Consider the following 17,200-nt stretch of genomic DNA (forward strand, 5'->3'; position numbering starts at 1 on the left):
TGCAAGTTGACTCGCTGCTCGTCAAAGGTTATTACTATTTTAGTTTTTTATAGCTTTATGACGAGTTATCTGAAAACTTTGTGTGTTTATTATAAAATTCAATGGTCCTGCAACCAGCCTAATTAGTCAAGAAAATATAAATATTTAAAACTCACATTTAAAAGATATTTTTTGGATTTAACATGAAGTATTGAATAAATATCCAGTAGGTCATACAAGGAAGAAATCAGTCGAGAAACATCAGAGGAATCAAGAAATGCGGTCTTATGTTTTTCATTAATGGAAGCAATCTCCTATCAAATTTCAAATATAGTTCATTAGGCCACAACCCCCGTTGTATATTTTAAAGTAAAGGTTTCACCCGAAAATGTTTTTAAAACCATCTCAAATTATCAGTTTTCACTATATTATTGTTGTGAAGTTTAGCACATCGTCACAATTTAGGCTATGTCGTGCCCGTAGTCCTTCAAGGATTACTCTCCCTTAATATCACAAAGGGCTAAATTCCGTACAGTTAATTTATTAAAAGCAAGGTCTATTGTTGTGAAAGAATATCTAGCAGTAAAAAACTTCCAAAAGAGAAGACTAGAAAACTTTTACAAAAATGTCAGTAGCCTACAGGTACACATATTTGTAAACATTGACATCTGGGCCTAATGTGTAAGCAATTTAAGTGATTCCACTAGTTAATCTGCTATTTACTTTCTGTTTACTCTAAAATATACAAAGCCGTTGTCTGCCAGGAAGAAGCTTAGTTGATATTTCTTTGTAGCGAAAAGTATATACCTCTCTCTATGAACAATGATACACATTCTTAGCCACACGTATGATACACATTTTTGCCACACGTATGATACACATTCTTTGCCACACGTATGATACACATTCTTTGCCACACGTATGATACACATTCTTAGCCACACGTATGATACACATTCTTTGCCACACGTATGATACACATTCTTTGCCACACGTATGATACACATTCTTTGCCACACGTATGATACACATTCTTTGCCATACGTATGATACACATTCTTTGCCACACGTATGATACACATTCTTTGCCATACGTATGATACACATTCTTTGCCACACGTATGATACACATTCTTTGCCATACGTATGATACACATTCTTTGCCACACGTATGATGCATATTCTTTGCCACAAGTATGATACACATTTCTTTATCTCACGTATAATACAAATTCTTTTTCACACTTATGAAACACATTGTTTGATTTTCAATCATTTTAATTTAATTTTGCAATCTATTTACTCTTCTTCACTCGAAATATGTTTAAAATCTCTTGTATAGTCGAGACCAATCATTACAGAAAGCCTAAACACTGACTTCGACGTCGCAACCTGTGGGCAGATTAGATCAATACCGCATTACACCAATATCGCACTTCAGTTTAGCGACCAATAATCATCACCCGCCGCTGGACATTATTTTTGGTGAGGAATTAGTATTATTTGAGGATGCCGATAGGAATTTGAGCATGTGATGTAAGCACTTGCGAAGTGGCTAGCCCATGGTTGCTTTTGTGGTAGAGTTAACATTCACATGACGACTCTAAAATGCTATGATGTACATAGATGTTCGAATTTCCGTCTTTTTTTTTTTGTAACAAATTATAATCTTGCTTCGATATTAGAATTCAAAATAAAACTATACTATCAAGGATTTAATTGTCACACTCATTGCATGTGCAGGCTCAATTAACTACCTTTGGGTGGAGCTAACTTGGTGGTAGTTGTGGTGGTAGTTGTGGCTGTGTAATTCTTCACTTTTGAGCAATAGTTACAGCACCATACTCGTAAATTTGTCTGGCAGATACTAATGTCAGTACACAGTTCTGGTATCCCGTCAATTTGCGTATAGACACAAGCTGCAGAAAATAATGTGTATATATATACATATTTATTTATATTACTTGACATGACATCGTGTATATCTAAATGGCACGGATATTATTTATTAGCTTGCATTGTATTATAAATGTTTCAATTACAAGTCTTGATAAAAACAAAATCTACTTTTCTGAAAAGCAATAATAGCTTGTAGAGTTGATCGTAACTGATTGTAACATTATCTCCGTGGAAACACAGCTCATCAAATGTAATTTTACTAAGTATGGCTGAGAGGTCAAACCCTCTTGAATACGCCGTAGTCATCTAACAATGCAGGTTCGAGTTTGAGCACAGTTGTGTTTCATGATCGCATAATTGCATCACGGTAGAACTTCTCCCAATACACCTCCCCCACTGTTACACAAAAAAGATTAGACTGTAGCGCACAGAGCATGCTTTAAGCATAAAGGATGTGCTATACAACATCATTTAATTAATTCATTACTTTAGTATTTTATGTGTTGAAGTGGAGTAGTGAGAAAACTTTTTTTTTTCAAAATTTAAATGGTCATTGGTCAAGAGAATATGACATATTAAAAATTTACATTTAGTAAGCCAATTATGGACTAAACACGATATATTTAGTACCAACTATCCCGGTAGTCATGTAAGAAAGCAGTTAGTCGAGGAGTTTCAAAGGAATCAAGAAATGCGGGTTTATATAATCTTTGTTTTTTTTAGCAATGTCCAATAGCAAGTTTTGTAATAAAGAGATACCTCACAAAACCTTGCAAAGCCATCGCTCCCATTAAATTTGTTTGCTGAATTGTTTGTTATTGAATTACAATTTAGTGTTGTAAGTAAATGTTTAAAGTCTTAAGTTGTCACCGAAAAAAATATTATATAATATTGCTATATATATATTTTATATAATTTGTTGTTAAAACACTACTTATATGTGAATAATTAGATTCCTTTTTTTTCACTTAAAAATTGATTGTGTTTGTACTATTTATAGTTGGCAAGAAAAAAACTGTGGGTCTTTAAAACTTAAAAATTTTGTAATTTTTGGCTTTTCCGACTCCAATGGTTGCCGATTCCTGTTCTAGATTTTAGTTCTAGATGCTAGTTCTAGTTCTATCTAAATCAAGTCTATATCTAGATCAAGAACTAATTTAGAGATTTCGTCTAAATGTAGATGTAGATCTAGATTCTAGATACATTCTTTATTCTGGATCTAGTCTAGAACTATTTATTAAATAGAGCGATTATGATCAACATAACTAAGCCTATTAATGGGTAATAGTGTATTTAAGGCCTATGCTGTTTGCAGGGAAATCAGTTAAGTTGTGCGTGCTCATTTGTTTCTATTTCCTACTACGTCTACTTCAATATATTAATCGAAATTGTTGGGAAGATGTAGGTATCTTTCAGCTTAAGGTCATGGTGGAAGAGGGGGGGGGGCGAGGATGCGGTCCGCACCGGTCGACACCATTTTGGGTGTGGCAACGAAGTTGGAAGAATTATATCTTGGCAAAGCAAACACATCGGAAAAAATAATAATAATAACTCAAGCTATATCTTAAAGCAGTGGCGTCACTATGGGGAAGGGATGCGTGGAGTGCACTCCACACCGGTCAACACCATTTTGGAAATATTGTAACTTGGTAAAAGCAGATATATTAGAAAGGATTGCAGGATTAAAATTTTTGAATGATGCTTATGTTAGACTTAGACCCCTAACACTAGGAAGGGAAATGTATTTACTATATGTATTTAAAGAGCATATCCTGTTTGTGTCTTTGTGTGTGCGTGTGATGGTGTGTCGTTGATACATAATGTTTTCCTTCCAGACCTTGCGATCTATGGGACAGATGATTCCAAGGTCATCTGTTTATGTGGCTTACTTTTACCGATTGTGTCAAATGGCAAGCGTAACGACCAACCTTTATTTTTCCCAACCAATATTTTGTACCCATTAGACTCTTAGGCGCTCTAAGGATCCTAAAATTAAAAATCCCAAAGATTGGTATTTACAAATGTCCTACCATAACGTGCAATGGTTGTTCTAGTTGGAAGTGTAAAATATGTCAAACAATATTCACAGCATAGAAAAAACTGATTCTTGCAGACACTAGGGCCATGACACAGGTCTGGTCTCAAGTCTAAAGCTCCTGGTTTACAATCTGTAGAGTAAACAAAGTCAAATGTTGTTTTTTTTTTTATTAAACCCCACTTTATGTATAAATAATGTAATGAATATAACATTCATATGTTTATCGCAAAAAAAAAAAAGACAAAAATGACCAATCAGGATCGAATTCACGGCATTTGCGTTATTAGCACAGAGCTCTATTTACGCAGGATAGCTGCCTGGTCGTGTCGTTCGGTAGTCTCGATGGTGATGTTCCCAAGTTTATACCCTGCCCGCAGTCATTCCCAGTATTCCTGCTGGAGGTTCAAACTAGGAAGTAAATTTATCTTCAACTCTGAAGCAACATCCAAAAAATGTATAATATTTTGCACGTATTTTACGTTCAGCCAATTAATCAGCTCAGCTACACAGTATTAGGATACAGTGTTGTAACTATTGTGGCGGAATGACAGGGTTAATGTGTATGCGACCTACTGACACAAGTAACTCAGGCAAATGACGCATGTCAAAGGATATCAATGTGCCAAGTACTGTATAACTATAACATGCAAATAAGACCAGCAGTAGGTTTATTTGATCGAAAGCCTTCGTAGACCAGAGACAGTGTGTAAGAAAGGGGATTTCATTCCAGGACAGCAAGGCAGTAAAGACAGTGCGGTATAATGTGTGTCCTCCACCATGTAGCTGTAAGAGTCCATGAGTAGACAGAGAGACTAGGAGAGTTTAGTATGTAGTTCTGTTTTGTGTTGATCAGTTTTTGCAGAAAACCTAGTACAGAGAATCACTTGAACGTAGCAAAAAAAGGGGTGGGGGGTTGGGGTTCAAAACCGCCAGAAATGAAATCCTCCCCCCCCCCGCAGAGAAGTGTAATAGAGTGACTGATTTTTTGCTTTGATTTCGTTTATTTTCGGTGAGATTTTAATACTAAACAATCTCTTGCCCCAGCGCAACCAAAGTCGTTTTGAGCTTAAAACCCCCTGCCAGGGGGTTTTGCAGTCAAATCCACCTCTTCTCTCTATATATTTATATATAAAAGTACAAACGACAATCCTTAAATAACAAGAGTATAGTTAAGAATTATTTTGATTTTAAAACCCGCTCCGAAATTTACGATTACCCCACCCCTATTCAATATAAGAGTATCCATACATCAGTCAGCAGATTCCATGAACGTAGCCATAGTGGGTTTTGAGTTTAAACCCCCTTCAGCGGGGTTTTAAGCTAAAAAATACCTCTTCAATATTAAAAAAAACAAATTACAAACAAAAATATATGAGCGTAGCCATAGGGGTTTTGAGTTTAAATCCTCCTAAAGCGAAAAAAAACAACTCTTCAATATAAAAAAGCAAATTACACACTCAAAAATCTTTGATCGTAACCATGCCAAGGGGGAGGGTTGAGTTTAAATCTCTCCTCCAGAGGGCGGTTTTTAAAGTTTAAAACCTCTCCTGAAGGTTTTTAGCGGAAATACCCCCATACAGATGTTTCGAAGTTGAAAACCTCTCTCTTCACTTTTATTCTAAAGCAAACCAAATTCTTTGACGTAGCTTAGGGGTTTTTAAAAAAGAAAATAAAACAACACCACAGATTTTTTAGCGTAAACCCCCCACAAAATGATTTTGACAATAAAACTCCCCTTTACGATATAAAATCTAAAGTCACTTAATTCCAAGAGCGTAGCTAAGAGAGGTTACTAATTTCTACCATTGGCTGGGAGTCATAATGAAGTGTAGATACTTTAGAATATGCATTTTGTTGGCTTTCAATACCGGAAATAGTGCTTGGATGCGGTAACTCTGCCCCGCGCTGGAGGAGCTCGCAACGCTAACCCAGTCCCCCATGCTGATAATGGCGGGGAGTGTACAATTTTTCCACTAACTCCAGAAAGCACCTTTTGAATGTTACAATAAACATCTTTCAAAAGAATGAAGAGTCAGAATGTTATAAAGATTAATTATGTAGACACACACACACATTTTTTGATACAGAGAGGAGAACTAATCCCCCCCCCCGAAAAAAAAAATCCTGGCTACGCCCATGAACTAAAGTATTCCACACTAGGTTTCTCATCTCTATAAGACAAAATATTTAGTTTAATTTTAAGTCGAAACAGGATATATATTGATTGATAAGAATGTGGCCAGAAAATGACCAGGATGGATGCTTGGTCGTATAATATGCTTGCTGGACTGTCGTTTCATCCTCTAGATCAGTGGTCTTCAACGGCGGCGCTATCGCCCTTTGGGGGGTGTTTTCGAGATTTTAGGGGCGCTGGGAGCCAAAGGGGCGGTATGGGGGCGCTGGGCACAAAAGGTGGCGCTAGGTATAAATGGGTAAGATGAAACTAAAGGTGAACTGAAACAAAACAAATTTTAAAATTCTTCAAAATTAAAATTGGCAAACTAAATGTAGACAAATTATTGTTAACTTGCTTCTAATTTAATTAAGAACAGAAACAGAAATTGAATTCGGGAATCCCATTTTCAAATTCATACTCTTCGCTGTTATTAGAGGTTATCTGTCCTTAGATCTTGCGAGCGTTTAAGATTTGATAAACAAAGTAGATAATACGCCTTTTAAATTATAATTTATTTTATCTATAATTGTTAATATATTGATATGCAAATAATAAATGAAAAAAAACAACAACGTTAAAGCTAACTTTTCAAATAGAATAATTTAACATTGTTTTTTAAACCATTTATAAAGTGTTGTCACGATAATGGATTATCACTAAGAGTTTTAGTAAATTGCCAGTAGAATAAAAGTATGTTTTCTACTTTGAATTACAGTATTTTCAGATGAGATTATGAAAGCAAGTCGGCTTCTCGAACATATAGAAATATCCTAAAATAATTTAAGAATATTCATTAACATATATAAAAATCTACGATTAAAACAATATTAAAATAGAAACGGCAAAGCAGGATATGTTCTTGTAGCCTCTTAGAAAAATGTATAGCTTTTTTAAAACGTTTAATGATATTGTTTAAAAATTGATTAAAACTCAATTGTTTTATAAACGTTTGTGACACAAAATACTTTTTTTTGTTAGTGATGAAATATTATTTCAAAATTGTCTAGTTGTGTAATTTATGACGACATACAGGAAACCATCAATGGTCTGACGCTACATGACTTCATAAGTAATCTATTATATAAAGTAGAAAGTAAGGAGTATGTATGTATGTATGTATGTATGTATGTATGTATGTATGTATGTATGTATGTATGTATGTATGTATGTATGTATGTATGTATGTATGTATGTATGTATGTATGTATGTATGTATGTATGTATGTATGTATGTATGTATGTATGTATGTATGTATGTATGTATGTTAGAAATAAAAACCACTTGACCAATCTTGATGAAACTTGGCAGAAATATTCCTTAGGTACTAACTAAAACTGTAGCGTATGTAAAATGTAGCCCTAAAACGAACTTAAGACCCTCAAAAAAAATGTTGCCCAACTCTATTAAACTATTAGTATATTTATTTAATAAATCTAGGCCATGTTTATCATGGTTACATGAAAGAAGATCGAAAGGATCTAGATCTAGATCTATTTTTTAAAACTACACTTTGCACAGATAGTTTTTACTTCTTGTGTGACTAAAGAGGTCAACCCTTGATACATAACTGCGGTCGCAGGTTGAAAATATGCAATCACCAGGCGCCGTTGCATTTTTACCCTTCTTTCTGCTGATGTTGTGTATGGCATCAGCAATCCGAGACCCTTCCTTTATGCTCTCTCTCCATGTGGAACTATCCAATGCTACTTTTCCCAAGCTGCTAGTGTCGATTTTGAAGAGCTTCTTGTCGCGTTTGCATACATCTGTATATTGTAAAAGTGGGCAACCTGCGGTTCTCCTGCCTTCTATTATATCGCCATACAGGATGTCTTGTAGAATTCGACTACTGGCATTCTACGAACGTGGTCAAGCCAGCCTATGCGTCTGCTGCTGATAACAGAGCGGATGTTCTGACACCCATGCTCTTTGTAGCACTTCCTCATTTGTTATTTTATCTTGTCACTTTATTTTAAAGATCCGCCTTAGGCATCGGAGGTGGAAGACATTCAGTTTTTTTCCTACCATGAGTAGGTTGACCATGTTTTACTTCCATACAGCAAGGTGCTCAACACACAGTTCCGGTAGACTAATGCTTTAGTATTGTTAGTCAGCAATATGTTGTCCCAGACTCTTTTCTGCTACAGTGACATGGTGCCTTTTGCTTTGGTTATTCTATTGTTGATGTCTTTATCCAGTAGTACATTGTTGGATATGATAGAGTTAAAATAGCAAAAGTGATCAACAATATCTAGAGGTTGGCCATTAATGTTTACGTGAAATGCAGTGTTTGTGTTTTGAACTAGTATCCTGGTCGTGCTTTGACTAATATTTAAGCCAAACTTCTGGCTAGCAGCAGATAGTTTGTCAACCAGGGTCTGAAGCTGGATATCAGAGTCAGCCACAATAGCTGCATCATCAGCATACAGAAGTTCCCTGATAAGTATCTTCCTAACCTTGGTTTTTACCCGCAGTCTTGATACATTGAATAGTTTTCCAGAGGATCTTGTATGGAGAAACACACTTTCGTTGATGTCGTTGTATGCATAATGTAGAAGACAGGAAAAGAAAATGCCAAACAGAGTATGTGTGAGCACACATCCCTGCTTGACACCACTGTAAACCTCAAAATGTGCTGACAGGGCTCTATTGAATTTGATAGTACTTTTCGTTTCCTCATGAAAGCACTCAATGAACTTCAGTAGTTTGGGATGACAACCAATGTTCCTTAGGAGTTTGAAAAGGCCACTTCTGCTTACCATGTCAAAGGCTTTATTCAGATCAACAAAAACGATGTAACGGGGTCTGTCTCTCTGTATTTTTCCTGCAGTAGTCGTAGAGAAGATATCATGTGTATAGTGGATCTACCACTCCTGTATCCTCACTGAGACTCTAGGTTATTTGGATTGGCCACACCTTCATCACGCACTCCTTTGTGCTGAAGATAGAGAAGCCCCCACTTTTTGAGTACTGTGACTCTCGCCTCACCATGGAACATATTCTCATTGATTTCCCCAGATACCAGGATGTCAGGGAGAAATTTTTTTAGATCACACACCTTAAAAACACTATTCGACAGTGTCGACCCTGGGAAGATACTGGGCTTTGTCAGGGAGGTGGGGTTGTCTACGAAGATCTGATTTTTGAATTGTGAACATATAATATTTAAATAAGATTTTTATCAAATTATTACATTTTTACTACCTTTAATATTTTAACTGTGAATAGACCTTGTTTTTAATGATTTAACTGTATAGAATTTAGCCCTTGTTATGTAAAGGGAGAGTGATCCTTAAAGGATTACGGGCACGACATGGCCTAAATTGTCACAAGTTGCCTTAACTGAAACTCAACTCATAGTACCCTATTAATCATAATCACATTATATCTAGACCTGAGGTGTAGTGAGAAAAACGTGAACTGCTCATCATTGGCGCCCATTACTTTTATATAAACATCACATAAAAATATGGGTTGCGTAAGATGCCCCCATGAGGTTTGCGCCAGGTTAACCCCACCCTTTACTACGCCTCTGATCTAGACTAAACAGATGTATGCAGATGCACAACCTAAGCAATAGGCTCCCCTTGCACGGCAGTTTTGAATATTAACAATTTTGCCTACCTCTAGCCACTTTGGGCGATCTACGAATCAGAAGTGGTTTCGCTGATGTGGGTCTCATTGCTATGTTTCTTCTGGTGATTGGGGTAAAAGGTGTACCGTAATTACAAGTGCCACAGCATGTCTCTTTTTCTTTAGCACAGTGATATGTTTGACAATTTTCTTTTTTGTCTCCGTATTCACAACCTGATTCAATTCAATATAGAATTATAAAGATGTGGATTTTTCTAAAATGAGAGATTTATTTGGTCTGGTCTACTAAATACCAAAGTATTTAAGAAGCAATATAATATAAAGAGAATATAAAATTATTGTGCACCAATAGTTATGTAAAATCAAATTGCTTATCATTTCTACTTGTATTGCAAAGTAATTTTTACAAAGTTTATATAAACTCTGTTAGTCTGTCATTATGATAACAAGTTAGTACACGCTATTTCTTCCACAGTCGATTTCGGATCGACCTGAAATTTAGCACAATTATTTCTTCTTCTATGAGTTTTTTGCTGCTGAGCTGTCAGCTCTTTTGCAGAGAGTGCCAAGGAAAAATAGTGTAGTTTTCTTCAGTTGTTCAGCACTGCCGTACATTGTGTTGGTTATATTGGTCTGTAGTGTTGGTGGGGTATGCCTAAGGTGGATTATGAAGGGACATTCAAAAAGTATATGGTTTACGATTTCATAAAGGTATGCGCAGTGTCTACAGAGGGGGAATTGTGTGGAATTTATTTTATTGAGATGGTAATTAAACAGAGGTGTGTTGTCCTTAGTTGAAAGATTGTAGATTGCTCTTTGCGGGAGAGGAAGTTAATACTGTCCAGTTTGTTAGGCATATTAATTTCTTTGTACATGGCCTGTGTTTTCTGTTGCCCATTGGTTGAGCCACTCCTCTTTGTGGTTGTTGATTAACATTGACCTTAGGGTGAAGTAGTTAACAGGTCTATCAGGTTGTTCCTTAGATGATTCTGCCTTTGAAAACTTATTTGCCCTTTATTTCAAACTAGACATATGTTACCCGCGACCCGCGGGTCTCTATTTGCGCATTACTGTCGATATAGTCACTGAGAGTGTTTTGTAAACAATTAAACGAAATAATAATGTAATAAGTAAAGCGAATGTGTCAATGTAAAAATTGTGTGAATGAAGCTATCAAATCAAAGTAGCTAATAGGCTTAAATCCATTTTTTCAAATTAAAACATTTGCTTGTAGGCCTACATACATTTGATTAAAATTTGAGATGAAAAAACTTAATTTTGTATGTTCATGTGTTAAAGTATAAAGTAGATCTTGAGGTAGACATAGATCTAAATCTACACTAATCTAGAGGCTTTTATAGAGTTCATTATGTGTTGCGCATGCGTGACCTTTTTTCATGAATGAATATAGGCCTATCTCAACACGGCTACGCAGCTTTATTTAGCGAACAGCGAACGAATGTATTAAAAATGCTTTAGAAAAACAATTAATTTGATTAAAAAATGAAATGAATGGACAATAATTAGTATGTTTATGTGTTAAAGCATAAAACTATCTTTGCGAAAAGAAGTTTTATCATCTTAGAGTTCAATAAGAGTTTTAGACCTAGACCTAGGAATAGACTCAGTAGAGAGATGTGTTAATCACTGTTAATGTGTAACCATTTGTAAAGGATGTTCGCCAGACATTACCCGCGGCCTACGGGTCTTAGTTTGTGTTTACTAATCTAGTGGATTTGATTTAGATGTATGTTAAACTTAACTAATGATCCTTTCAAGTTTTTTTCTCTTTTTTCTCTTTCGCTACGAAAATAAAATTAGGTTTGCGAAAATGGGTTTACCCGAAGTCGATACATTCTTATCTATTAAAAACGAAAAGAGCGATAGCTTTATTAAATGAATGGGATTATAAAGTGAACAATTAAACGAAATAATTTTTAGTACGCGATTCATGAATGAATATAGATCTAGGCCTATCTCAACTCGGCTTCGCAGCTTTCGTAAACGAATGTAGCTTTAGAAAATCAAATTTTAATGTTTATTTGATCAAAATATGAATTGAATGGACTTTAATTAATATGTTTATGTGTTAAAGTATAAAACTATCTGTGCGAAGAGAAGTTTTATCATCTTAGTGTTGAATTAGAGTTTTAGATGTAGGGATGGGATTATAAAGTAACAATAAAACGAAATAATTTTTAATACGCGATTCATGAATGAATATAGATCTAGGCCTTTAACTCGGCTTCGCAGCTTTCGTAAATGAATGTAGCTTTAGAAAACCAAATTTGAATGTTTATTTGATCAAAATATGAAATGAATGGACTTTAATTAATATGTTTATGTGTTAAAGTATAAAACTATCTGTGCGAAGAGAAGTTTTATCATCTTAGAGTTGAATTAGAGTTTTAGATCTAGGGATGGGATTATAAAGTAAACAATTAAACGAATTAATATTTAGTACGCGATTCATTACGGAATTGTCAAATGAAAGAATGTTCGTCAGGAAATCTGTAATCACAGATATAAGGAACTAATTAATGTAAAAAATGCTTTTGAAACACAAAATTGAAGGTTAATTATATTATATAATGAAATCAATGGATCTTCTTTTGTATTTTCATGTGTCAAAGTAAAAAACTATCAGCGCAAAGTGTATTTCTTAAAATTAGATCTAGGTCTAAATCCTTTCTATCTTTTCTCATGTCAACATTGTAGACATGGCCTAGATCCATAAAATACTATAGCTTTAATAGAGTCGGACAACTTTATTTTTTTTTAGGGTCTTAAGTTTGTTTCAGGGCTACGATACATACACTACGGTCTAAGTTGGTACCCAAGGAACATTCCTGCCTAGTTTTATCAAGATTGGTCAAGCGGTTTTGATGTCTATAAGTAACATACATCCATACATACATACATACACCACACATTCTACTTTATAATATAGATAACGCCAATGTTTCCAGGGATCCTCTGTGATGTTTATGTTTAATTTTGACATCATCTGATGTATTATCATTATTAGCGTTGTCAACACTCTTGGGCATTTTGTGGTGCTGCTGTTAAGTGCTTGAAGAGTGGATTGGAAGTCTGTAAAGACAAAATATCTGATGGTGATTGCATGCCTTCATATATATTGTTTTCGACTGTTTTCAATGCTATGGTAACTGCCTCAATTTCGGTTTAGGAGTTTGAGCAGAAATCGCCACAGGGTGCACTTATTTTAAAGTGTTTATTTTTGGCGGAACATCAGGAAATCTCCAAGACCAGAATTGATAGTGGTTTTGAAGGCTAATCCGTCGGTGTATATATGGATGGCTGTTTTTGGATCGCTTTCAATTGTTTGAAACGTGAATTACTTTGAGCTCCAGTGAATTTGATTCTTTTGTTAGAGTATTATTTATTAAATGTGTTTTAATGGTTGGATGTAGTTTGAGAAACTGGTAATTTGTTTCTCTGGTATTGGGGAAATGGTGTTTTAGGGCTAGTTCTTCAGTAAATTGGATTAGGGTTCTTTGCTTGTTTTTCTTATTTCTCTTTGTTAGTAATGTATTTTGGGTAGTCGTCCTCCAACATTCTGTATCTCTCAATAGCTTCTAATGCTGCTCTGTTGCGCCTTAGCTTAAGAGGTTCAATAAAGTAAAAAGTTCCCCTTTCAGACCTTGTGGTCTATAGTGCAGATGATGTAAAGTTCATCTAATTCTGTGGGAATAGTTCGCATACCTCCACTGTTATTTGTTTCTTTCATGCTAGCCAATCCAGAAGTTTCGACCATTAATGTTTAGGTCTAGTTGTTTGCATGTTGTAGTCCAATTTTTCTTTTTTTTCTGTTTTAATTTTGTATCTAATAATTTCTGTCAATTATTTGTACTTTGTCTTTACTATGTTTTTTATATCTTCCTGGCCATGTTTCTTTCTTTTACCAATTTATCTAATCCCGGTGTTCAAAAGGGTTTGTATTTCCTAACTTTACCTCAAGGGATGTGATTTTTTCAGTGCTTCCAAGATGTTAGAGACTTTAGTTGCGTAGTTTGTGTTGACATCTGTCTCCATTATGTTTGATAGTCTTGTGTCTGTTCCTTGTAAAAAAAAAGCTGCCCAGTTAGCTTTTTTATAGACCCATCTTGTTGTTTTGCTGTGTTGGTATCTACCTGGTGTTCCTATATTGAGGAGTATACGCCTGTGGTCACCGCCTATGTCTTCAAGAACTGTAATTTTAGAAGAGTTGATAATGTCTGTAGAGATAAAGTTAGGTCAGGTTGCTAGTTGTGTTGTGTGCTCTATGGAGGAATGTTGGGGGTGAGGTTTTGTTTTGCAGAAGATGAAGGTTAGAGGCATTTGCTACATCCTCTATTTCTTTGCCACGCTTGTTGTAGTATGGATAGCCTAGGGAGGGTGTGTGTGCATTAAATTTACCAGCTATTTTTGTCCTTGTGTAGTATTGTAGTTTATGTCTATTTATGCTGTTGAAGATGGTGGGCAGTAGAAGTTTTTGATATTGTATTTGGTTCCTCCTCTCCAAAGAAATATTTCTTGCATGTTGATATCTGTAGTGTTCTGTGCATGTTTTATTGTTGCTTGTGTGTCGTTTTTATGAAGGTCATAATTCCCTGACATTTGGTGCAAAGGCATCTGTACTGTGTGTAGCCTGTGATATTCATTTTTTTCTTGAAATAGCTCTTAGTGTATATCTTGGTTCTTAAGTATGTATTGGAGCTCTGTTATCTTGTTTTGTAGGCCTAAGATGTTTAGTCACAAGAGTTTAAATGTATTGGCAATTTATTCGATGATGATTTAAGAGAACATGTCGATCTGAAATTGTAACTGGAATATCCATGGGACGAGTTGGGGTTGCCCATTGGTCCATTCTCCGCCATCCACAGAGCTCTCCAAATAAAACTATTTTGCAGTTGAAAATGTTAAGATGGACTGTGCCTTGGGTATGCCCTGTACAATCGTCACATCCTGGATCCATGCCCCTTCACGTTATTACATTCACCAGTTCCAGAAAATATTTCGTGTTCGATTTATATCCAGTAGTAGAGCGTAGTGAGACATGGACCTCTGTCTGGAGTAGTGCAGTCCAGACCTTCGTCAAAAACCACCTATATGGGCTGAGGAGCTACACTATCATTATTATTTTATAAACTATTGTTAACTAATCATACTATTTAGTATCAAACAAGGGAAAGAAACTGTACCTGGCTAATAAGGAAGAATATGTTGAATTAGTAGTTTGTAAAAAATAAATATCGCCACTTTAAAATTTGAATCGAACAAAAGATAAATCTTCTATTTTATAAGCACTTCACTGGCACAGTGGTTAGTGTGTTGCAGTGTTACCTTGAGGATGCTTGAACCCTAGAAATTGAAGTATGGGCTTTCATTTTTTTAAATAAATGCATTTATTTATGTGCGAAACAAAAATAATTGGTAAAAATATTTCTAATCGTAAAGATTTATTATTGTTTCTTTTTTAGACCTTGCGATCTAGTGATCTATTGGGCAGATGATGTTAAGAACATCTGCTTCTTTAGCTGACGGTTAACGAGTAGGGTTTCATGTGGCCACCAAAACTACAAACTGCCTTATTGGTGGCCTCCTTAATCGTAGAGCAAATATGGTTCATCTTGAACATTTTTTCATGTGACTGTGGAGCCCTATTTTTGAGAGACATTCCTGTCGACAAATATCGCAGGTTAAAGTGGCTTTCGCTTTGGTGGTAGAGGAGCTGGCCAATTTTTGCATGGGATGCTTTTCTTCCAGAGCTGAGGCCCATGTTTTTCGCTGTCCATAGCTTTCTTGGTCACTGTCTCTTTCCATCTAGTGCGGTCTAGGGCAACGTCTTTGCAATGTCATAAATGTTCACTGATGTAAGATTCCGTTTTATTACATCCATGTATCGGAGGTGAGGGTGACCAGCTTTTATTTTGCAAGACGTGAGCTGCCAGTAGAGAATAACTTTCGGAATGTGATTGTCGTCCGTCAGGCAAAAATGTCAAAGCCAGCGCAGGCGGCGTTGTCTGAGGACTTCAAAGATGCTGGGAACACCTGTTCACGCTAGGATCTCAGTATTGCACACTCTTTCCAGTCTTCCCTATGCGTTTTTTTATCTCCTATTCTAGAGACAGATCGTCTTGAATTGTAGATCTAAGATAGAAGAATTCATTGACGGCATCCAGCTTGCTATTGTCTATGAGGATGGATATTGGTGCTGTAGCAGGTGGTCCCATAACATTTATTTTTTTTTGTTCTAAATTTTAAGCCATATTCTTTACAGCGCCAGGGGGAAGCGGGACATTAGTTACTGAAGCTCTTCTTGAAAGAGTGTCACTATCGCTGTATCGTAAGCGAATAGCATATTGCCCACACAGCAGCTGCCTCAACTTTACCAAATAAATCAGGTACCCATTAGAGATTCATAGACTCAAGAGGCGCCCTAAAAAATCAAAAATTTCAAAATCCCTGTCTTTACTGAGTGAGACATAATGGGGAACTAACTATTTTTGATTACTTGTATAGTTAGGAGTGATTCCCCTTATGTAGTTTATAAAAGGCCTTGCAAATTGTGCTTAGTTGCCACTTGCTCCTGAGTTACCAGCTTGACCACTTGACCTGTGTTGTGAATAGTATTTTTTTCTTTTAGTGGTCGTGTGTCATGGGGTACTCGGAGAAGTGTGCCCTGCTCTGGAGATCTTTGGGCTAAGTATGTCTTTAGTATTATTGTATTTTATATTATGTATTTATTAATAGATATAGCGCCAAATGATTTCCAGGCAGTATACTTTTACCCTGATGTTCTGCATCCTGGGATACTCCCAAACGTGACATATTTTGTAACCTTTTTCTGAGGGATTCAACCTGTATTGAATCATCAGATGGGCTTTACATATTTTTTAGCCTTGTCTCTGAGAGATTCAACCTGTATTGAATCATCAGATGGGCTTTACACATTTTTATAGCCTTGTCTCTGAGGGATTCAACCTGTATTGAATCATCAGATGGACTTTACCAAACGGGTGTCTATAGGTGAGATTCTATGAAGCTTGTATGCTCATAGGTTTCCCTGAAGCCTATAGTTCATCATGACCCTTTTGTTGTTTTTTTTTTTTGGGCTAAAAGTGGCTAGTGTCAGCCTGAAGCCTGTAACCCCAGAATGGTCAACAGTGGTCATGTGTTGACCTGAGGCCTGTGACCTTTATTTTTCATAACCAGAATGTGACGATAATGTAACATATTACTAGGGCTGTGTGCCATATTATTTTTGAGTATCTTTTGTTTACTTTTTGTTGTGTCGGCATGTGAGTTGATGGCCATTTATTTACACATTTATTTTTCTCATGTAAATAAACTTTGTAAATATGTTTACCTGCGACTTTGTAAAGTCTTTTGTTGCATACATTGGTTGAATTGTATACCTGGAGGTTATACCTAATAACCTAGGCAGTACAAGAAGGGACCAGCACACCTCTGGACGAACGTGCCAGCACAATTAACACTGACCTTTTGATCT

At 35.9% G+C, this 17,200-nt stretch overlaps 1 protein-coding gene across 3 annotated transcripts in view; it reads right to left on the reverse strand.

Moving 5' to 3' along the window:
* LOC106051760 (uncharacterized) overlaps positions 1-17,200 on the reverse strand; it is an 88,461-nt gene that overhangs the window by 13,963 nt on the left and 57,298 nt on the right. For all 3 annotated transcript variants that reach the window (XM_056031558.1, XM_056031559.1, XM_056031557.1), the window contains 3 exons: positions 9,715-9,897; positions 3,909-4,046; positions 1,737-1,898 (listed from right to left, as the gene is read on the reverse strand). In XM_056031558.1, the coding sequence (XP_055887533.1) occupies positions 1,737-1,898; positions 3,909-4,046; positions 9,715-9,897 (483 nt within the window). The remainder of the gene's footprint in view (positions 1-1,736; positions 1,899-3,908; positions 4,047-9,714; positions 9,898-17,200) is intronic.

This window comes from Biomphalaria glabrata, chromosome 6 (genome assembly GCF_947242115.1).
Source record: "Biomphalaria glabrata chromosome 6, xgBioGlab47.1, whole genome shotgun sequence".
Classification (NCBI taxonomy): domain Eukaryota; kingdom Metazoa; phylum Mollusca; class Gastropoda; family Planorbidae; genus Biomphalaria; species Biomphalaria glabrata.